Genomic DNA, 23445 nt, shown 5'->3' with positions numbered 1-23445 from the left:
GAGCTATCTTCGGACAAATCAATTCAAGAGGAAATAACTTATGAATTGCCGTTACTAAGTTTTGTCTGTAATACGTTGCTCAAGTTTCAAAATAGGGTCTAGCACCAGTCAATTCCAGAAATAGACAGATCTGTAAACTCTTGTTATTATCACCTACTTCCAGAAATTGGTCAACAATGTCTTTCAGTTCTTAATCTCCAAACAAGATGGCGGCGATAAAAAGTGAACAGGAAGTTTGGAAATGCTGTTGATAACTTGGGGATATCACCACTTTAATGATTCTATCCTCATACTGACAATGTTTAAGTACAACTAAGGGGGAAAGAATCACAATGATCACAACTGAGGAGAAATCCATACAGGAAGGTTGTCAGCCAGCCTCAGTCCAGTACGTTCTCTATTACAATAACACATACCTTGACCACAGTACCAATTCTATTCCTCCTCAGCGCTCAGCGCTACGGAGTGTATTGAGTGTAATACTTCCCACTGATCCCTGATCTCAGATTCCCTGATAGAGGCACATGATGAGCAGTGGACAAGAAGAAGCTCCAAGGAAAAGACTAAATCCCTCAGCGATGTTACTCAACACCAAAGAACTAAGGAGAAAGAATTTAGGATTTTCTTCTAGACTTATAAAGAGGTGGTATCACATTGGGTGAAGTTGGGGGTGGGGAGTGGACTTTAGCCCAGCTCAACCTGACTGTAGCCCCAACCCCAAGACCTTCGCCACCCCTCAAGTCAAAGGTCAGCTCCCGTCCATGAGGGAAGTGTCAGTAAGCCAGTGAGCGTATTGGATGGTGGAGCACCAATAGAAGTGACAAAGGCACAAACAAAATGGCAGAATCTTTCTGGGAGCAACAGAATCATCACTTTGGCAGACACCATGACCTCCACCCATCATTGGGATCAGACTGTCTCCCTGGAAAGGTGTCGGGACCGGAAACACCATTTCATAATTGTGACTAGCGGGTAAGTGCTGCATTTTCCTTGTTTGTTTCTTTAGATTTAGTTGGTTTTTGTTGTTTTTTAAGGAAAGCTTACTTTTAGAGGGATGGCAGTGCAGAGAGGGCAATGTTCCTCTTGCAACATGTATGAGGTGAGGGAAGCCATCAGCGTCCCTGCTGAGTACACTTGCAAGAAGTGCACCCATCTCCAGCTCCTCCAAACCCGTGTTAGGGAACTGGAGCTGGAGTTGGATGAACTGCGGATCATTCGGGAGGCAGAGGAGGTCATAGATCGGAGCTATAGGCAAGTAGTTACTCCGAAAGTTCAAGATAGATGGGTGACAGTGAGGGGGAGTGGGAGGAGGAAGCCAGTGCAGGGACCCCCTGCGGTCATTCCCCTCAAGAACAAGTATACCGTTTTGGATACTTGTGGGGGGGATGACTTACCAGGGGCAAGCAACGAGGTTCAGGCCTCTGGCACGGAGCCTGGCCCCGTTGCTCAGAAGGGTAGGGTGGAGAAAGGTAGAGCAATTGTTCTTGGGGACTCGATAGTGAGGGGTACAGACAGGCGGTTTTGTGGGGGCGACAGGGACTCACGTTTGGTATGTTGCCTCCCAGGTGCAAGGGTACGTGATGTCGCTGATCGTGTTTTCCGGGTCCTTAAGGGGGAGGGGGAGCAGCCCCAGATCGTGGTCCACGTTGGCACCAACGATATAGGTAGGAAGAAGGGTGAGGATGTAAGGCAGGCTTTCAGGGAGCTAGGTTGGAAGCTCCGAGTTAGAACAAACAGAGTTGTAGTCTCTGGTTTGTTACCCGTGCCACGTGATAGAGAGTCGAGGAACAGGGAGAGAGAGCAGTTAAATGCGTGGCTACAGGGATGGTGCAGGAGGGAGGGATTCTGGTTTCTGGATAACTGGGGTCCTTTCTGGGGAAGGTGGGACCTCTATAAAAAGGATGGTCTACACTTGAACCTGAGGGGCACCAGTATCCTTGGGGGGAGGTTTGCTAGTGCTCTTTGGGAGGGTTTAAACTAACTCCGCGGGGGCATGGGAACCAGGACTGTAGCTTTAGGGTACAGGACCTTGAGTGTAGGGAGGTTAGGAATAATGCAGCGATCTCTAAGGAGGGTGCCTGTAACCAGAAAGGTGGATTGAAGTGTGTATACTTCAATGCCAGAAGTATAAGGAATAAGGTAGGTGAACTTGCAGCGTGGGTTGGTACCTGGGACTTCGATGTTGTGGCCATTACAGAGACGTGGGTAGAACAGGGACAAGAATGGCTGTTGCACATTCCAGGGTTCAAATGTTTTAGTAGGATCAGACATGGGGGTAAAAAAGGGGGAGGCGTGGCATTACTTGTCAAAGACAGTATCACAGCAGTGGAATGGACGATGGAAGAGGACTTGCCATCTGAGGTAGTTTGGGCTGAGGTTAGAAATAGGAAAGGTGAGGTCACCCTGTTAGGTGTTTTCTACAGGCCTCCTAATAGTCCTAGAGAAGTAGAGGATAATATTGCGAGGATGATTCAGGAAAAGAGCGAAGGTAGCAGGGTGGTTGTTATGGGGGACTTTAACTTCCCAGATATTGACTGGGAGAGCTATAGCTCGAGTTCATTAGATGGGTCGGTGTTTGTACAATGTGTGCAGGAGGGTTTCCTGACACAATATGTCGACAGGCCAACAAGAGGGGAGGCTATATTGGATTTGGTTCTAGGTAATGAACCAGGCCAGGTGTTAGACTTGGAGGTAGGTGAACACTTCGGGGACAGTGACCACAACTCGGTGACTTTTACTTTAGTGATGGAGAGGGATAATCGTGTGCCGCAGGGCAAGAGCTATAGCTGGGGGCAGGGAAATTATGATGCAGTGAGGCATGACTTAGGATGTGTGGATTGGAAAAACAGGCTTCAAGAGAAGAACACTAATGAGATGTGGGGAGTGTTCAAGGAGCAGCTACTGCGTGTCCTCGATAGGTATGTACCAGTCAGGCATGGTGTAAAGGGCCTTGTGAGGCAGCCGTGGTTTAGTAAGGAATTGGAGTCCCTTGTGAAAGGGAAGAAGGCGGCATATGTAAAGATGAGGTGTGAAGGTTCAGTAGGGGCGATTGAGAGTTATAAGGTAGCCAGGAAGGAGCTAAAGAGGGAGCTAAGAGAAGCGAGAAGGGGACATGAAAAGTCTTTAGCTGGTAGGATTAGGGAAAACCCAAAGGCTTTCTATAGGTATGTCAAGAATAAAAGGATGACTAGGGTAGGTATCGGTCCAGTCAAGGATAGTAGTGGGAAGTTGTGTGTGGAGGCGGAGGAGATTGGAGAGACATTAAATCAGTACTTTTCATCAGTATTCACTCAGGAACAGGACACTGTTGCTGATGTGAATATGGAATCACAAATAATTAGAATGGATGCCCTGGAAATATGCAGGGAAGAGGTTTTGGGAATATTGGAAAGGATGAATATAGATAAGTCTCCTGGGCCTGATGGCATTTACCCCAGGATCCTATGGGAAGCTAGGGAGGAGATAGCAGAGCCATTGGCCTGGATTTTTATGTCGTCGTTGTCAACAGGAATAGTACCAGAGGACTGGAGGATAGCGAATGTGGTCCCATTGTTCAAGAAAGGGAGTAGGGATAGCCCTAGCAACTATAGGCCAGTGAGTCTGACTTCAGTGGTGGGCAAAGTCTTAGAGAGAATGGTAAGGGATAAGATTTATGAACATCTGGGTAGGAATAACGTGATCAGGGATAGCCAGCATGGTTTTGTGAAGGGCAGGTCGTGCCTCACAAACCTTATTGAGTTCTTTGAGAAGGTGACTAAGGAAGTGGATGAGGGTAAAGCAGTAGATGTTGTGTATATGGATTTTAGTAAGGCGTTCGATAAGGTTCCCCATGGTAGGCTAATGCTAAAACTTCGGAGGTATGGCATTGAGGATACATTAGAGGTTTGGATTAGGAATTGGCTGGCTGGAAGGAGACAGAGGGTAGTAGTTGATGGATTATGTTCATCTTGGAGTGCAGTTACTAGCGGTGTACCACAAGGATCTGTTTTGGGACCATTGCTTTTTGTTATCTTTATAAATGATCTAGATGAAGGACTTGAAAGCTGGGTAAGCAAGTTTGCGGATGACACAAAAGTCGGTGGAGTTGTGGATAGTGAGGAAGGAAGTGGTAGGTTACAGCGGGATATAGATAAGTTGCAGAGCTGGGCGGAAATGTGGCAAATGGAATTCAATGTAGCTAAGTGCGAAGTCGTTCACTTTGGTAGGAATAACAAGATGATGGATTACTGGGCTAATGGTAGGCTACTTGGTAGTGTGGATGAGCAGAGGGATCTTGGTGTCCATGTACACAGATCTCTGAAAGTTGCCACCCAGGTAAATAGTGCTGTGAGGAAGGCATATGGTGTACTGGGCTTTATTGGCAGAGGAATTGAGTTCCGGAGTCCTGAGGTCATGTTGCAGTTGTATAAGACTCTGGTGCGGCCTCATCTGGAGTATTGTGTGCAGTTTTGGTCGCCATACTATAGGAAGGATGTGGAAGCTTTAGAACGAGTGCAGAGGAGGTTTACCAGGATGTTGCCTGGAATGGTAGGAAAATCTTATGAGGAAAGGCTGAGGCACTTGGGGCTGTTCTCATTGGAGAAGAGAAGGTTTAGGGGAGATCTGATAGAAGTGTATAAGATGATTAGGGGTTTAGATAGGGTAGATACTAGGAACCTTTTACCGCTAATGGAGTCAGGTGTTACTAGGGGACATAGCTTTAAATTAAGGGGTGGTAGGTATAGGACAGATGTTAGGGGTAGATTCTTCACACAGCGGGTTGTGAGTTCATGGAATGCCCTGCCCGTATCAGTGGTGAACTCTCCTTCTTTATGGTCATTTAAGCGGGCATTGGATAGGCATTTGGAAGTTATTGGGCTAGTATAGGTTAGGTAGGATTCGGTCGGCGCAACATCGAGGGCCGAAGGGCCTGTACTGCGCTGTATCCTTCTATGTTCTATGTTCTATGTTCTATAAGGCCTGGCACCAGCTTCTTCCCAAGGCGCTGGCAGTACCATGGCCGGATGTTTGGACACGTTGCCATGGATTCAGGCAATCTCTCCTCAAATCCTGCTCCCATGCACACTGCCAACTAGTTAGAGGCATTGATGGTCTAGGATGATGCAGGAGTAAGGAAATCCCTCTCAAGGATGAGGTGGTGTTGAAGAGAGTCCACTTTGGCAAGTACAGAAAAGTGTAGCAGTCTGGCTGTGCACAGCAAGTTCCCATAAACAGCAATAATTTAACAAGAAAAAAAAACTTGGTTTTAGTAAAACTGATTGAGGGATAGGTATTGTCAAGCACACTGTGAAGACTCCCCCTGCTATTCTTTTATGTTACAGGAATTGGAAGGGACAGCCAGGATTAATGCCCCATACAAAACGCAGCATCTATGGAGGAGAAGGGAAGCCCAGGGTTAGATGGATCGCAGACATTTGAAAGAAATTGCAGGTCGCAACCTCCCAGGCAACTGGCTCCGTGTCACTGTAGGATGTGAGATTTTCAGAAAGAATCTCCTGTGATCCCACTTACGAGAGTAGAAACCCTGCTGATCTCACTCCAGCTGTGTTCGCTGTTTGCACAAACCTCTCCCACAAACGATAACACCATTGCACCAGAGAAACCACAACACTCAAGAGGAAACTACCTAAAACATCTGATATCCACTTCTGGAAGTGTTTATCTGATTTTCTAGACTTCATACCTCTCGTTATCCCATTTCAATATCAATTTTGCTTTCTATTCAGCAGACTACTTCCGTTTTACCTTTGAAAATGTAATTATTTTGTTTTTCTATGTCTGAGGCCTTTTTTTAAACTCACTCCCCGTATATCCTCCATGCTATTTCTTTACTCTTTCCAATTGACTTATTAAATATCATTTCTATTGATTCCTCTCGGTTCCCTCACTGCCAGTTTTCTCTCCTGAGATTCTCGCTTGTGCTGTCATTCGGTTTTTTGAGGCCTCGAGTGAGGTTTGAGCCTTTGCATTGTTTCAGTCGGCAATCTGAATGCAAGAGTCTTCACTAAACACGCTCTCACGTCCAATTGGATCGTGATCACAGAAACATAGGCAAGAGGAGAAGCAGTAAGCTATTTGGCTCCTACAGTTGCTCTGCCATTCAACGTGATCCAGACTGATCTTAGATTGTCACCACAGGGAAAGAGGTCCTTCTGCCCATAGTTTCTGTACCAGTCATCAAGCACTTATCTGCTCTAGTCCATTTCTAATACAGCTATTTGCTCTGTAGGCTTGTATACTTGGCACTTCAAGTGATCATCTATATATTTCTTCGATGTCACAAGGGATTCCTCTCTCTATCACCCTTTCAGTTCCAGACACCTTCTGGGTGAAAATAACAAATCTTCCTTAATTTGTCTCTAAATCTCCTGCCCTTTATCTTAAATTTATATCCCCACTATGGGGAAAGTATTTTTCCTATCTATTCTGTCCATGCTCCTCATAAGTTGTATGTCTCATTCAGATCCTTGTTCAACCTTCTCTGCTCTTAGGAAAGCAACTCCAGCCTTTCCAGTCTCGTTTTATAGCTGAAACATTCCAGCTCAGGCAACATCCTGGTGGAATCTCTCATCCAGTGCAATCACATCTGTCCTTTAATTGTGCAGCAAAACTGCATATAATACTCCAGCTGTAGCCTAACAATGTCTTACATAGTTCATAACCTTCCTGCTCTTATATTCAATGCCTTGACTAATAAAGGGGAGTATCCAAAAGCCTTCTTAACCATCTTATCCTTATGTCCTGCTCTCTTCACGGATCCAAGGGGATGCACATCAAGGCCCCTTTGGACTTCTGTATTTCCCACGATCGTACCACTCATCATGTACTCCCTTTCCTTGTTAGTCCTCACATTTTTAAAAGTTTAATTGGCCTTTGTTCTGCCCAATGGACCAGCTTGACAATATTGCCCTACAGTCTAAAGCTTTTATCCTTGGTATTTGCCACACCCCCATTTGCAAACTTACTTACCAAACCTCCCACATTCAGGTCTAATGTAAACAACAAATAGCAAGAGAACCAGCAACAAACACTGTGGCATTTCACTGGACACAGGATTTTAGTCACAAAAACAATGTTTGACCATCACTCTCTGCTTCCTACCACTCAGCTAGATTCAATCATGATGGATGCTAACTCCCCCGTGAAAAAGTCATGCTGACTATCTTTACCCCTCTAAGCGGACATTAAGGCTGTGCCTTTTCCCAGTAGTTTCCATACCACGGATGTTAGATTCACTGGCCTGTAGTTTTCTGGTATATCCCTCCTTATATAATGGTACCACATTAGCTGACGTCAAATCCTCTGGAACCCGTCCTGTGACGAGAGAGGATTTGAAAATTAAAGTCCAAGCCCCTGCAATCTTCTTACTTGCCTCCCACAGCAGCCCAAGATCCATCTCATCTGGGTCCGGGGATTCATCCATTTTCAAGCCTGCTGAAATTGTTAATATCTCCTCTCCCTGAATCGTCATTTATTCAAGTATATGGCAGTGCAATTACATAATTTCTTTACCTTTATTTTTATCATTCTTCTCTATCATGAAAACAAAGGTGACATACTTACTTAAAACCTCACCTGTGTCTTTTGAATCCACCTTCAGTTTACCATTTGAGTCCAAAATAAGCTCCACTCTTTTGCTGGTTTAAGTTCTTCCTCCTAATTTTCTGATAAAATGCCTTTGGATTTTCCTTTATTTTTCACGTACCCTCTTCACTTTACTCATTTCATTTTAAGTAACACCCTGAGCTATCTGTAGGACGTTAGAACTTCTGTTGTTCTGAGTCTTTAGTATCTCCCATAAGCTTCTCCTTTATTCTTTATCCAATTCTGCATATCCATTGATGTCTGCAGGTCTTTGATCCCACTCCCCATTTTTACAGAAATATGTTGACCCTACACTTCCATGATTTCCTTTTTGAAAGACACCCACTGCTCTGAAGTAGATTTTTCCAGAAGAAGCTGCATTTTGTCCAGATCCTGTTTGCTAAACTTGGCCTCCTCCAATTCAATACTTTTATTTTTGGTGTGTCTTCATCTTTTTCCCTGACTACCTTAAATTTTACTGAGTTATGGTCATTATCAACAAAGTGCATCCCATTGACATTTCATACATATCATTGGCTAAAATTAGGCCTAGGATTTCCCTCTCTCATCAGACTTTCTATGTGCTGGCTGAAAAGCCTCTCCTGGATACAGTTTGAGAATTCTGCTCCTTCTAAGCCTTTCACACCTTGTCCATGCCAGGTAATACTGGGGAAGTTGAAATCCTTTACTGTTAAAACACTTATTTTTACAGTACTCTGAAATCTACCTACTTATTTGCCCTTCGAACACACCCTCACAGTTTAGGCGTCTATAATACATTCCTAACAATGAGATCTCCCTTTTATTTTTTCAGTTCTACTCATACTGTCTTATTTGAGGAGCCTTCTAAAATATCATCCCTCCTTATAGTAGTAGTTGATTCCTTGATCAATATTACACCTCCTCCTCTTTTACAACCACACATTCTTGCTTGAGGATTCAATATCCTGAAATATTGAGCTGCCAGTCCTGCCTCTCCCTCAACCATGTTTCCATCACACCAATGAAATCACATCCCTCAACCTATCTGCCTCACATGAAAGACTCCTCACATTAAATAATTGCTACCCACCATGCCAAGCTTCCCTGTATCTCACCTTGACTATCTCTTGACTTTTCTTCTAAATATTTCAATGTATCACCCAGTATTTTATCTCCATATCCCACTCCCCCTGTCAAATTAGCTTAAACTTTCACCAACTGCACTATCAAACCTGCCCACAAGGAAGTTGGTCCCCCCCCCCTCCAAGTTAAGGTGCTACCTGTCAAACTTGCTCAAGTCCCACCTTTCCCAGCTATCCAGGAATCTAAAGCTCTCTCCTTCCTCATCCAACTCTTCACCCATACACTCATCTGTTCTATCCACCTATTCCTCTATTCCCTAGCATGTGGGACTGGGAGTAACCCAGAGATTACAACCTTTGAGTTCCTGCTTTTTAATCTGCTGCCTAGCTCCCTAAATTCTTTTATTCATTCACCGGATGAGGGCGTCTTTGACTAAGCAGCATTTATTGCCCATCACTAATTGCCCGGAAGGCAGTTCAGAGTTAACCACGTTGCTAGGAGTCTGGAGTCACATGTAGGCCAGGCCAGGCCAGGCCAGGTAAGGACAGCAGTTTCCTTCCCTAATGGGCACTAAGGAACCAGATGGGTTTTTTTTCTGATAAGCGACAATGGATTTATGGTCATCATTAGATTCTTAGTTCCCAATTTATTTTTCTGACTGCAAGATCTCATCCCTCTTTCTACCTATGGTGTTGGTCCCAATGTGAACAATGACTGTTCACCTTGTCCTTCAGCATGCCCTGCATCTGTTCAATGACACCCTTCACCCTGGCCTCAGGGAGGCAACACATTATCCTGGAGTTATGCCTGTGGCTGTATAAGTACCTGACCGTGCCCCTACTGAGTTTCCTACCATTACTGTTCTCCCTCTCTTTCTGTTCCCTCCTTGTGCAGTTGGACTCTGGCTTCATTCTCCAGAGGCAGCATCACTCTCACTGTTTTCCAACAAAGGAAAGTGAGATGAGCTCTAGGGCTGCCTAACTACCTGCCTGCCACCCTCCTTCTAACTGATGGTAACTCCTAACCTCGCTGGCTGCACTTCCATATGCTGCTGGGTGACCATATCTAAGACTGTGCTCTCCCTGTTACTCTGATCTCTGTTTTGGGTGTGCCCAAAGATTGAGCTTCCACAGCTCTTTGGGGGCAGAAATTTGTTCTCACCTAAATGGTCTATTTCATGTTCAGACACCATGTTCCCTGGTTCTGAACAACATACATATCCATCCGTCCCTGCTCCTGCAAGAGGAAAGATCCTTGCTGTCTACCTTGTTGAACCCTAAAAGTTGTGTACATTTCAATGCGATCATCTCTCATTCTCCCAGAGACTCCAGGCCCAGTCTCCTCAACCTCTCCTCATTGTTCAATCGCTCCATCCCAGGGATCAATGAGAAGAAGGGTAATAAAGCTCAATTGATATTGTTTTCTGGCCATTTAGACCAAGAGTTCTGAAACTCAATGTACCTCCACTCCTGATCCAACTATCCTCAGTCAATTCTGCAGAAACTGGAGACTTCCCTATACCCTGTGTTTCTAACCACAGTACTCAGCAGCTCAGTTACCAAGTGAACCATTTATGTCACATAATGACAGGAGGTGACCGTTCAATCCTCAAGCCCATTCCATCACTCACTTAGGTTCAGTCGCAGATGTGTATCTCAATAGTGATTACCCTCCTCAGGCCTATGCTAATTCCCTCCCAGATTTAATGGTTTCTGCTTTCCCATCCACAGACACTGCCCAAAAGGGTGACCTGTTCTCTAGTTTCATCCAGCTGGGTCCCAAAGCTAAATGCTCAGGGGTGAGGCAGATAAACTGGAGGGAAAAGGGTGTCACTGTCAGATCAGGAATCAATGGAAAAGATTACAAACTGTTAATTAATAATTATCATCACTGTCTCCCACTCACTCTGTAGTAAGGTGCAGTGTGCTGCCACACTCTTCATCCTGTAGTCCCCATCCAGGACAATCTCCTCATTGTAACAAACCTGAAGCTGTACTAGGAGGAACTACACAGCACTTTTGGATAAGCTCTAAACACTTGTAAACTTTATTAAAAGCCAGATAATATGCTATTATCCTGGACAGTCTACTGGTGTTAAAGATTAATCCCATGGACACTAACATAGCCAATACAGAGGAAACATTAGAGGTGTATATAAAGTGTTTCTCATTTTCTTTGAGCCTGTTTATTAATGGGTTATTAATGAGCTATTATGCAGATGGTACAGAAGAGTGAGGAAGAGGGTTTGAGGCAATTGGAAGAGGAATATCATTTCACAGGATCTCCCTGAATATGCCAACAGAATGGTCCCTTCCGTTTTTCCTAAGTTAGAATCATAGAAACCACACAGTGTGGAGGAAGTAGGCTATTCGATCCATCAAGACCACACCGAACTTCTCTAGAGCATCCCAGCCAGACCCACTACCAATCCACCATCACCCTGCAACCTCGCATTCCCGATGGCCAATCCACCATCACCCTGCAACCTCGCATTCCCGATGGCCAATCCACCGTAATCCAGCAACCTCGCATTCCCAATGGCCTATCCACCATCACCCTGCAACCTCGCATTCCCGATGGCCAATCCACCGTAACCCAGCAACCTCGCATTCCCGATGGCCTATCCACCATCACCCTGCAACCTCGCATTCCCGATGGCCAATCCACCGTAACCCAGCAACCCCGCATTCCCTATCTCCAATCCACCATCACCCTGCCACCTCGCATTCCCGATGGCCAATCCACCGTAACCCAGCAACCTCGCATTCCCGATGGCCAATCCACCGTAACCCAGCAACCTCGCATTCCCGATGGCCAATCCACCATCACCCTGCAACCTCGCATTCCCTATGGCCAATCCACCATCACCCTGCAACCTCGCACTCCCAATGGCCTATCCACCATCACCCTGCAACCTCGCATTCCCGATGGCCAATCCACCGTAACCCAGCAACCTCGCATTCCCGATGGCCTATCCACCATCACCCTGCAACCTCGCATTCCCGATGGCCAATCCACCATCACCCTGCAACCTCGCATTCCCGATGGCCAATCCACCTAACCTACACATCTTTGAACTATGGGAGGAACCAGAACAGCCGGAGGAAACCCATGAAAGCTGTTACATGGAAGTAGGTAATTTAGCTTAACTGGTCCACCCTATATTTCATTCCTCTGTATATCAGAGTGACACAAAAGTTGTTCAGTGGATGTGATGTGTGAAAGGCTCTCAGATCAATGCCAATTCTTGGAATAATTAAAGGTGTGCTTGTGCTTTGACTGGGAGCCACTGTCTAGGCTGAGATCCTAGAACTGGCAGACTCATAATGTCTGCTGCCTCATAAGTTCCCAGACAAACACATGGTTTTATCCATCTCAACATCATTTTTGGGTAGGAAGAAGTCATTTTTTGAGAGTCCCCTGTCTATTCTTTCTCAGGACATTTCTACACCCCTCCCATTTGCTTTAAGTTTCATTAAGGAAGTAAAGCTATTCTATGAATAAACAATCTGCAACCAATTCATCCCACAAGCCGCAAATAGGATAAATGAACTGTTCAGTACTTGGAATCCCCTACAGTTTGGGAGCAGGCCATTCAGCCCAATGAGTCCTCACCGACACTTGGTGGACCAACCCACCCCCTGCTACCCCCTCCCTGCATTTCCTAAGGTTAATCCACCCAGTCTGCATATCCCTGGACACTATGGGTCAATTTAGCACGGCCAACCCATCTAACTTGGGCATCATTGGACTGTGGGAGGAAACCAGAGCACCCAGAGGAAACCCCAGTAGACACAGGGAGAATGCGCAAACTCCACACAGACAGTCACCCAGGTCCCTGGCACTGTGAGGCAGTAATGCAAACCACTGAGACACCATGCTCAAATAACCAAGATGAGAAATGAGCCTTAAAGTGGTTTATTCAATCGATCGACTGGATTTGTGTTTCCTAATTGATAGAAAGAGAGGCAAAACGAAGCCAGTGAATATGGCTGCAAATTGCATCTGGGCAGTCGCTGAGATGAGGTTATGATAGCATTTATCAGTGATACCCACTGTGGTTAAACAGTCATAGAGTCATTAAGATGTACAGCACAGAAACAGATCTCCTATCGGATAGATGTTGTGAAACTTGAAAGGATTAATAAAAATTTTACTAGAATGTTGCCAGGGTTGGTGGATTTGAGCTATATGGAGAGGCTGAGCAGGCTGGGGCTGTTTTCCCTGGAGGGTCAGAGGCTGAGGAGTGACCTTATTGAGTTTTATAAAATCATGAGGGACATGGATAGGGGAAATAGACAAGATCTTTTCTCTGGGGTGGGTGAGTCCAGAAGTAGAGAGCATAGGGTTAGGGTGAGAGGGGCAAAATTTAAAATGGACCTAAGGGGCAACTTTCTCACGCAGAAGGTGGTGTGTGTATGGAACAAACTGCCAGAGGGTGTGGCGGAGGCTGGTACAATTGCAACATTTAATAAGCATCTGGATGAATATATGAATAGGAAGGGTCAAATGGTGTAGAATTTGTGTGGGTAGAATCGAGAAACCGCAAACATAAAAAAAACAAAGTTAGAGTCAGATATAGACCTCCAAAGAGTAGTCAGGTGCTGGGGCACAAGATTCACCAAGAGACAGAAAAGATGTGTAGGAAAGGCAAAGTTACCGTGGTGATGCAGGTGGACTGGGAAAATCAGGTTGGGAGTGATTTGCAAGAAAAGGAATTTATGGAATTTATGAGATGGCTTTTTGGAGCAGCTTATGGTGGAGCCCAGTAGGGAACAGGCAATACTGGATTTAGTATTGTGCAATGAGACAGACTTGGTAAGAGAGCTTCAGGTGAAGGAACCCTTAGGAGGCAGTGATCATAACATGATCAAATTTAATCTGCAATTTGAGAGAAATAGGATAAAATCAGAGGTAACAGTATTACAGCTGAATAAAGGCAACTACAGAGGCATGAGAGAAAGTTGACCAGGAGAGGAGTCTAGCAGCAAAGACAATGGAACAGCAATGGCAGGAGTTTCCGGGAGAAATTCAGGAGATAAAGCAGAGATTCATCCCAAGGGAAAAGAAGCACAATAAGGGAGGATGAGGCAATCATGGCTAACTAGGGAAGTCAGGAATAGCTTAAAAGCAAAGGAGAAAACGTATAAAGTCACAAAGAACGGTGGGAAACCAGAGGATTGGGAAGCTCCTAAAGGCCAACAGAGGACAAAAAAAAAGAAATAAGGAGGGAGAAGATTAAATATATGGGTAAGCTAGCCAGTAATATAAAGGAAGACTGTAAGAGTTTCTTTAGATATATAAAGGGCAAAAGAGAGGCAAAAGTGGACATTGAGCTACTGGAAAATGACGCAGGAGAGATAGTAGTGGGAAACAAAGAAATGGCTGAGGAACTGAATAATTATTTTGCATCAGTCTTCATGGTGGAAGACATGAGTAATTTCCCAAAAATTCAAGAGAGTGCAGGGACAGAGCTGAATATGGTGGCCATCGCCAAGGAGAAGGTGCAAGAAAAACTGAATGACCTGAAGGTGGATAAATTACCTGGACTACACCCCAGAGTTCTAAAGGAGATAGCTGAAGAGATAGTGGAGGCGTTAGTGGTGATCATTCAGGAATCACTAGAACTAGGGAAGATCCCAGGGAACTGAAAAATCACTAATGTGACACCCCTGTTTTAAAAAGGAATAAGGCAGAAGGAGGAAAATTACAGAACCAATTAGCCTAACCTTGGTTGTGGGTAAGATCCTGGAATCCATTGTGATGGATGAGATTTCTGAATACATGGAAGTGTATAGTAAAATAGGGCAAAGTCAGCACAGTTGCATCAATGGGAGTCATGCCTGACAAATCTGTTAGAATTTTTTGAGGAAGTAACGAGCAGATTAGACCAAGGAGAACCAATGGATGTTATCTATCTGGACTTCAAATTGGCCTTTGACAAGGTGCCACCAAGGAGGCTTCTGAGTAAGCTAAGGGGCCATGGTGTTAGAGGCAAGGTGCTAGCATGGACAGAGGCTTGGCTGTCTGGAAGAAAGCAGGGAGTGGGGATAAGAGGGTCTTTCTCAGGATGGCATCAGTGACAAGTGGTGTTCTGCAAGGCTCAGTGTTGGGACCAGAACTTCTCACTTTATACATTAACAATCTAGATATAGGAACTGAGGACATTCTGGCTAAATTTGCAGGTGATACAGAGATAGGTGGAGAGACAGGTAGCATTGAGGGGGCGGGGTGGCGGCAGAAGGATTTGGACAAATTAGGAGAGTGGGCAAAGAAGTGGCAGATGGATTCATATGGGTGAGCTCATGCACTTTAGTAAAAAGAATAGAGACATAGACTATTTTCTAAATGGGGAGAAAATTCAGAAATCTGAAATGCAAAGGGACTTGGGTGTTCTAGTCCAGGATTCTCTCAAGGTAAACTTGCAGGTTGAGTCAGTAGTTATTTTGAGAGGGCTTGAATATAAAAGCAGGATTGTACCTCTGAAGCTCTATGAGGCTCTGGTCGAGCCACATCTAGAGTATTGTGTGCAGTTTTGAGCCCCATATCTCAGAAAGGATGTAATGGCCCTGGTGTATGTTGAGAGGAGATTCACGAGAATGGTCGCAGAAATAAAAAGCTTAACATTTGAGGACTCTGGGTCTATACTCGATGGGGTTTAGAAAGATGAGGGGAGATCTAACTGAAACTTACAGAATACTGAATAGCCTGGGCAGAGTGAATGTTGGGAAGATGTTTCCATTGGTAGGAGAGACTAGGACCCGAGGGCACAGCCCGAGGGTAAAGGGAAGATTTTTTTAGAATAGAGATAAGGAGAAACTTTGTCTGCCAGAGAATGGTGAATCTATGGAATTCACTGCCACAAAAGGTTGTGGAGGCCAGGTCATTGAGTATATTTATGACTGAGATAAATAATGCTCTGGGGACCTGGGTTCAAATCCTGACCGCGGTAGATGGTGGAATTTGAATTCAATAAAAATATCTGGAATTAATGGTTCCGTGGACTGATGACCAGTGACTCCACAGCCACAGCAACATGGTGGACTCTCAACTGCCCTCTGAAATGGCCTAGTAAGCCACTCAGTTGTATCAATCAATAGAAAATCGCAACAAAGCCCTGCTGGTATTGTGGGTCAACTCACAGCAAGTGGACTGCAGCAATTCAAGAAGGCAGCTCACCACCATCTTCTCAAGGACAAATAGGGATGGGCTATCAATGCTAGCCAACCAGTGACACTCAAATCCTACAAATGAATTTTTAAAAATTTCTGCTCCTATGTCTTATCGTCTTATGGTTTAGAGGGATACGGCCCGAGTGATGGCAAATGGGACTGGATTAATTTTGGATATCTGGTCGTCATGGACGAGTTGGACCTAAACAATACACATCAGTACATGAAGAACGAATACATAATGTGAGGCATCAGGGAGGGAAGAATCTCCACTCAGCTCCAGATCTCGGAATTCTCAGGTAGGATTTAGACTTTAACAGGATTTGGATGTTATAAAGGCTTTAGTCTCCCACTGGTGTGCATCCTACCAAAGAATCACGGAGTCACAGAGATATACGCACAGAAGCTGACCCTTTGGTCCAATTCATCCATGCTGACCAGATATCCTAAATTAGTTCAGTCCCATTTGCCAGCACTTGGCCCATATCCCTCTAAACCCTTCCTGTTCACGTACCCATCCAGATGCCTTTTAAATATTGCAATTGTACCAGTCTCTACCACTTCCTCTTGCAGCTCATTCCATACACACACCATCCTCTGCGTGAAAAGGTTCCCCCTTAGGTGCCTTTCATATTGTTCCCCTCTCACCTTAAACGCATGCCCTCTAGTTCACCCCTTCCCCCACCCCAGAGAAAATACCTTGTTTGTTTATCCTGTTCATGTCTCTCATGACTTTATAAACCTCAGCCTCCAATGCTCCAGGGAAAACAGCCCCAGCCTATTCAGCCTTTCCCTATAGTTCCTTTTCTGAACCCTTTCAATTTTCACAACATCCTTCCAATAGAAAGGAGACCAGAAATGCACACAATACTCAAAAAGTGGCTGAACCAATGTCCTGCAGAGCCGCAACATGACTCCCAACTCCTACACCTGGCTTCCATTTATTTTGTGAAACTTGTGAAGTACAACCACAGCCCAAGAGGATAATATCAGCTTGAAAATGCCACACAGATAAATTTAGCAAAGTGAGTTCAGGGGAATTCCAGCTTTACATAAAAAGCCAAGTTATCTGACCAGCTTTAGTAAAATATTTAAAACAGAACTGTTCCCTTCACACAGTAATCCTTCTAGACAGCCATTTTGAAAATAAAGATTTGGATAATAAAAGTCTTCAAATGCAGCCACAGGAATTGATATCACAGAGAGCCCACCATAGCTTTCATTTAGCAGGCACTGTTTGAGAGATAAGAAGTGATACAGATAACTGATACATTAGCAACAAAAGAAGGCAATTCAAATCCTCCAGCTTACTCTGCTGTTCAACTGAATCAGAGTTCACCTGAATCTTAGCTTCTTTGACAAGTATCACTTACTCGCATTAAGCAGCTAAAATCTAACAATGTTAGTATTGGAAACTCCAACTGTGTCACATCCACAGTCTTCTGGGGAAGAATTTAACACCTTCAATGCTCACTGTCGCTTCCTAACGTTTCTCCTGAGTAGCCAACTTTTTATGCTCCCAACAGATAGAACTGGTTTTTCTCTCCCTGTATCTACACTATCAAATCTTTTCAACATTTGCAAATACCTCAACTAAACACCTTTCCATCTGTTTTAGTTGAGGGAATTCAAGTTAAGTTTACACATAATTCTACCCTGTAGAGACTGGCATCATTCTGTTTCTACCCTTTTCTAGGTCAGTATATCCTTCCTGAAGATGTGATGCTCAAAGCTGAACAAGGATGACAATCTGAATAACTGAAGCACCCTTTTGTAGTACAGCCATTGACAACAGTACCTACCAGTGGAATTAAAAATAATTTCTGTCTTAAGTAATACTTTATTTCATCAACTCAAACTACCCACTCTGTCATTATGACAGACACAGCAAATGATGTCACTTTAGTAACAAATATGATGGCAATTTCCTCATCCTTTTTTACAACAGACTGTTGAACTCATTTTTTATTTGCATAATAGACAAAGGATTTGCATACAGATGTAGTTTCAACTCAGAAATCCTTCAAATAAAAATGCAGTTACAGTTCAAGTACAGCCTAGATACTTTTTCACACATGCACTGCAAAGTGCACTTTATTAGACTCCGTATAAACTGAAATGTGATGTACGGATACAGTTATCATAATAAGCCAGACAAGACATTGGTACAAATTCTCCTCCCATAATCCTAACAGCATTCCCTCAGCACTACTTTGGAGTAGGCTCAAATCTCCTGTTGTGGGACTTAAAGGCACACTTCGATCGCAAGACAATAAAATGTACATCCACTCAGCTAATCCAATTATGACTGATATGTTTCTCAACCCTCTTCTACCCGCAGCCTTGATCCCCTGACTACTTAAGAACCTATATCTGTCTTAAATACACTCAATGACTTGGCCTCCACAGCCCTCTGTGGAACTGAGTTCCACAGATTCACCACCTTTAGGCTGAAAAAATTCCTCATCTCAGTTCTAATGGTTTGTCCTTTCACTCTGAGGCTGTGCCCTTGGGTCCTACTCCCTCCTGCCAGGGCAAAGGTCTTCTCCATGTCCACTCTATCCAGATCTCTCAATATTCCGTAAGTTTCAATCAGATTTCCCCTCATCCTTCTAAACTCCATTGAGACCCGGAGCCCTCCACCACTCCACACAGGACAAACCCCTCATACCTGGGATCATTCTTGTACATGTCCTCTGGATCTACTCCCATGCCAGCACATCCTTCCTGAGATACTTAGCCCAAAACTGCTCACAATATTCCAAACGCGATCTGATCAGAGCCTAATATCGCCTCAGCAGTACATCTCTGATCAGAGCCTAATATCGCCTCAGCAGTACATCTCTGCTCTTGTAGGTGAAAACAATGACTGCAGATGCTGGAAACCAGATTTTGGATTAGTGGTGCTGGAAGAGCACAGCAGGTCAGGCAGCATCCGAGGAGCAGCTTTGCCTGAAACGTCGATTTTGCTGCTCCTCGGATGCTGCCTGCCCTGCGGTGCTCTTCCAGCACCACTAATCCAAAATCTGGTTTCCAGCACTAATCCAAAATCTCTGCTCTTGTATTCTAGCCCTCTTGAAATGACTGCTCACATTGCATTTGCCTTCCTAACCACAAAGTGAATCTGCGTGTGAACCTTGAGAATTTTGAACTAGGACTCCGTTGTCCCTTTGTGCTTCAAATTTCTGAAACCTTTCCCCTTTTAGAAAACAGAAGTGCCTCTAATCTTCGAACCAAAGTGCATAACTTCACACTTTCCAACAGTGTATTCCATCTGCCACAATTTGCTCTGATAGCCTATCCAAGGCCCTTGAACAGCCTCCCGGTTTGCCTGACACTCCCTGTCCATAAAACCCATCTTTTGAGTCATCTGCAAACTTAGCAACAACACCCTCAGTTCCTTCATCCAGATTCTTAATGTAAATATCAGTTAGCAATTTCCGATAAATGTTCGCAGTTTCCGTCAGTGGGTCTGGAATAAGGGGCATGTGCTGGGGCCATCTGGGAAGGTTTGAGCCACAGCTCAGAGATAAACATAAAACGACACACAGTGGGCGCAACAGCCTGGAAAGGTAAAAATCGAAAGTGAAAGGAACGGTTTCCGATATATTCCTTTACATGGGCTTCATGTTTCTTGTAAACAAGGATCTTATTAATCCCCCATACAAAATCTCCATATATCCCCCTAACCCCCTTCCCAGCTCGGGGGAATTACACAGAATCCACAGTGGACGCGAAATGCCAGACTTTGGCGCTGCAACTTCCTTATTACAAAATAAAACACACACAATGGGTTTTACTTAATCCAGACAGTTCCCCCTCCCAAACCCGCATTCCCTGTCAAACTGGGCTAACCGAGGGTCCCCAGCTTTTAATACTTACTGGAATAACACCAAGCAACAAGATGAGAGTCAGTGAGTCCATTGTCCCCGGGATGTGTCTGTCAGATCTCACACTACAACAGTTCCCCCTTTCCACGATTCATAAACACTTCCGCCCGTTTCCCTGTAGAAATTGACAGTCCAGAGCCTGGATAGTGGTCTTCTTCTCTCTCTTTGCTCTTCTTCCCCCGTGCACCGGGTTCACGGACCCAAAGTGTCATGAGAAACCGCCAGAAGCCACTAACGGAACAAGAGCCAGACCCCCGCCTTGTTTTTCATTCTGTCTCACACACACCACCATCTCCGCCCCTTCGAACCGGACACTGGCCCAGTACAACTAAAAAAAAATGATCACAGCGCGAGTCTGTGCTGTCTACCACACCACAGCTTGTGTGGCCCAGCTACAGCAGCAAAGTATCTCAACACTGACACATTGAGCAACCAATGAAGGCAGGCTTGCATTGGCATAGCGCCTCTCATGACGCTAAAAGACTCTCCACTCTCCTTACAAGCCCTTCAAGCCAAGTTTGAAGTGCAATTATCATTGGCGAAGAGGGCAGTCACTTCAGACACGGCTAGACCACACTGGCAGCAAAACCACAAGTAATCAAATTGGTTTTTTTGAGGTACAGTAACCAGCGCACTGGTTTAAGGATGTTTAAGGAGGAAATGGAAGGTTTTTTTCCAAGAGTTGTGGATATCTGGAACTCACTGCCTTTAAGAAGGCAGGAACTCTCAAATCATTTAAGAAGTATTTAGATGAACACTTGAAAGACTATAGGGTGTGGAATGCTTTGGTAATGCAATGGTAATAGAACATAGAACAATACAGTGCAGAACAGGCCCTTCGGCCCTCGATGTTGTACCGACCTGTGAACTAATCTATGCCCACCCCCCACATCCCATCATCATCAATGTACTTATCCAAGGATTGTTTAAATCTTCCTAATGTGGCTGAGTTAATTACATTGGCAGACAGGGCATTCCACGCCCTTACCACTCTCTGAGTAAAGAACCTGCCTCTGACATCTGTCGTAAATCTATCACTCCTCAATTTGCAGCTATGCCCCCTCGTACAAGCTGACGTCATCATCCTTGGAAAAAAGACTCTCACTGTCCACCTTATCTAATCTTCTGATCATTTTGTATGCCTCTCTTAAATCCCCTCTTAACCTTCTTCTCTCCAATGAGAACAGACCCAAGTCCCTCAGCCTTTCCTCATAAAACCTTTTCTCCAGACCAGGCAATGTCCTGGTTAATCTCCTCTGCACCTTTTCCAATGCTTCCACATTCTTCCTGTAATGGGGCGACCAGAACTGTACACAATATTCCAAGTGAGGCCGCATTTGTACAGTGGCAGCATGGCATTACAGCTCTGGAACTGAATTCCTCTGCCAATGAAACCTAACACACCGTATGCCTTCTTAACAGCATTATCAACCTGGGTGGCAATTTTCAGGGATCTATGTACATGGGCAACAAGTTCCCTCTACAAATCCAGATTACCAAGAATCTTTCCATTGACCCAGTACTCTGCCTTCCTGTTATTCTTCCCAATGGGGATCACCTCACATTTAGCTGCATTGAACTCCATTTGCCACCTTTCAGTCCAATTCTGCAGTTTATCCAAGTCCCCCTGCAACTGCAACATTCTTCCACACTGTCCTCCACCACTCAACTGACTTTAGTGTCATCTGCAAACTTACTAGGAGAAAGTGAGGACTGCAGATGCTGGAGATCAGAGCTGAAAATGTGTTGCTGGAAAAGTGCAGCAGGTCAGGCAGCATCCAAGGAGCAGGAGAATCGATGTTTCAGGCATGAGCCCTTCCTCAGGAATGAGGAAAGCGTGCCAAGCAGGCTAAGCCTTTGATAAAAGGTTTCTGATCAATCTGTTCAGCAACGTTATGAAACACCTTTGGAGCAGGTAGGACTTGAACCTGGCCTCCTTGGTCTAAGGAAAGGATATTATCAGCAGAGGGTGGCAATCTGTGGTGTAGTTCCAGTGCACAGGAGGATGTGAGTAGGGAGGACATGGACACAGGAGTGTGCTGGCAGACAATAAGCTGGTTTGAAGTGTGACTATTTCAACGCCAGGAGCATCCGGTTCCTTTTACTCCTCCTCAGTATTGTTTTGCCAATCCTCTCCTCCACATCCCTGGAACTTTGCGAAGGCCTATAAAAAATGCCGAGCAGTGTCACCTCGCCTTTCCTGTTTCTAACTTCAGCTCATACCACTTCAGTAGACGAGTCCTCGTCAAAACTTATTTCAACCATCATTATAATGTCCTTGACTAACAAAGCCATACCTCCCCCTCTTTTACCACCTATATTGATTTTAATGAAAGATCTAAACCCTGGAACCTGCATCATCCATTCCTGACCCTGCTCTATCCATGTCTCTGAAATGGCCACAATATCAAAGTCCCAGGTACCTATCTATGCTGCAAGCTCACCTAACTTATTCCGGATGCTCCTGGCATTGAAATAGACACACTTCAAACCAGCTTGCAGTCTTCCAGCACACTCCTGTGACCATGAAATCCTGTCCATGTCCTCCCTACTCACATCCTCATGTGCACTGGAACTACACCACAGGTTCCTATCACCCTGCTGATAATGTCCTTTCCTTTGAGCAAGGAGGCCAGGTTCAAGTCCTACCTGCTCCAAAGGTATTTCATAACATCTCTGAACAGATTGATCAGAAACCTTTTATTAAAGGCTGCTTGTCATAGAGTCATAGAGAGTACAGCATGGAAACACATCCTATGGTCCAACCCTATGGTCCAACTATGCTGACCAGATATCCTAAATTAATCTAGTCCCATTTGCCTGCAGTCAGCCCATCTCCTTCTAAAGTCTTCCTATTCACATACCCATCCAGATGCCCTTTAAATGTTGTAATTGTACCATCCCCCACCACTACCTCTGGCAGCTTGTTCCATACACACACCAGCCTCTGCGTGAAAAAGTTGCCCCTTAGGTCTCTTTTAATCTTTCTCCTCCCACCTTAAACCTACACCTTCTAGTTCAGGACTCCCCCACCCAAGGGAAAATACCTTGCCTATTCACCCTATCCATCACCTTCATGATTTTATAAACCTCTATAAGGTCACCCCTCAGCCTCTGACACTCCAGGGAAAATAGCCACAGCCTATTCAACCTCTCCCTGTAGCTCAAACTCTCCAATCCTGGCAACATGCTTATAAGTCTTTCTGAATCCTTCCAAGCACTGGGATTGATCAGCCTTTGCAATGTCACGTTAATTTGGGCAATCACTAAAATGATCCTATCTTCCCGCTCAGGTCCCTGTAAAATGTCCTCTGCCATTGTGTGAAAGAAGAGCAGAGGAATTCTGCTGCGTTTTGCAGCCAACAATTATCTCAAATGAGTGAAGCATGTTCTTTGATCATTTTGTTATTGCTGTTACATGGATACAGGTAATTTAGCTTAACTGGTCCACCCTGTGTTTCATTCCTCTGTATGTCAGGGTGACACAAAAGTTGTTCAGTGGATGTGATGTGTGAAAGGCTCTCAGATTAATACCAAATCTTGGAATAATAAAAGCTGTGCTTGTGCTTTGACTGGGAGCTACTGGCTAGGCTGAGTTCCTAGAACTGGCAGACTCATGATCTATGCTGCCTTATAAGTTCTAGGCAAACACATGGTTTTATCCATCTCAACATCATTTTCAGGAAGGAAGAAGTCATATTTGGAGAGTCCCCTGTCCGTTCTTTCTAAGGACA

General features: G+C 44.7%; 1 protein-coding gene across 1 annotated transcript in view; it reads right to left on the bottom strand.

Annotated features, from left to right (window-relative positions):
• The window catches only part of LOC132822890 (tumor necrosis factor receptor superfamily member 5-like), a 69919-nt gene extending 49797 nt beyond the window's left edge, over positions 1 to 20122 (bottom strand). The window contains exon 1 of the mRNA XM_060836278.1: positions 19704 to 20122. Coding sequence (XP_060692261.1) covers positions 19704 to 19745 — 42 coding nt within the window. The 5' untranslated portion in view covers positions 19746 to 20122. The remainder of the gene's footprint in view (positions 1 to 19703) is intronic.
• Between the last annotated feature and the right edge of the window lie 3323 nt (positions 20123 to 23445).

Source organism: Hemiscyllium ocellatum, chromosome 15 (genome assembly GCF_020745735.1).
Source record: "Hemiscyllium ocellatum isolate sHemOce1 chromosome 15, sHemOce1.pat.X.cur, whole genome shotgun sequence".
NCBI classification, from domain to species: Eukaryota; Metazoa; Chordata; class Chondrichthyes; order Orectolobiformes; family Hemiscylliidae; genus Hemiscyllium; species Hemiscyllium ocellatum.
Note: the sequence above shows the minus strand (reverse complement) of the source record. Positions and strands in the feature narration are given on the sequence as shown.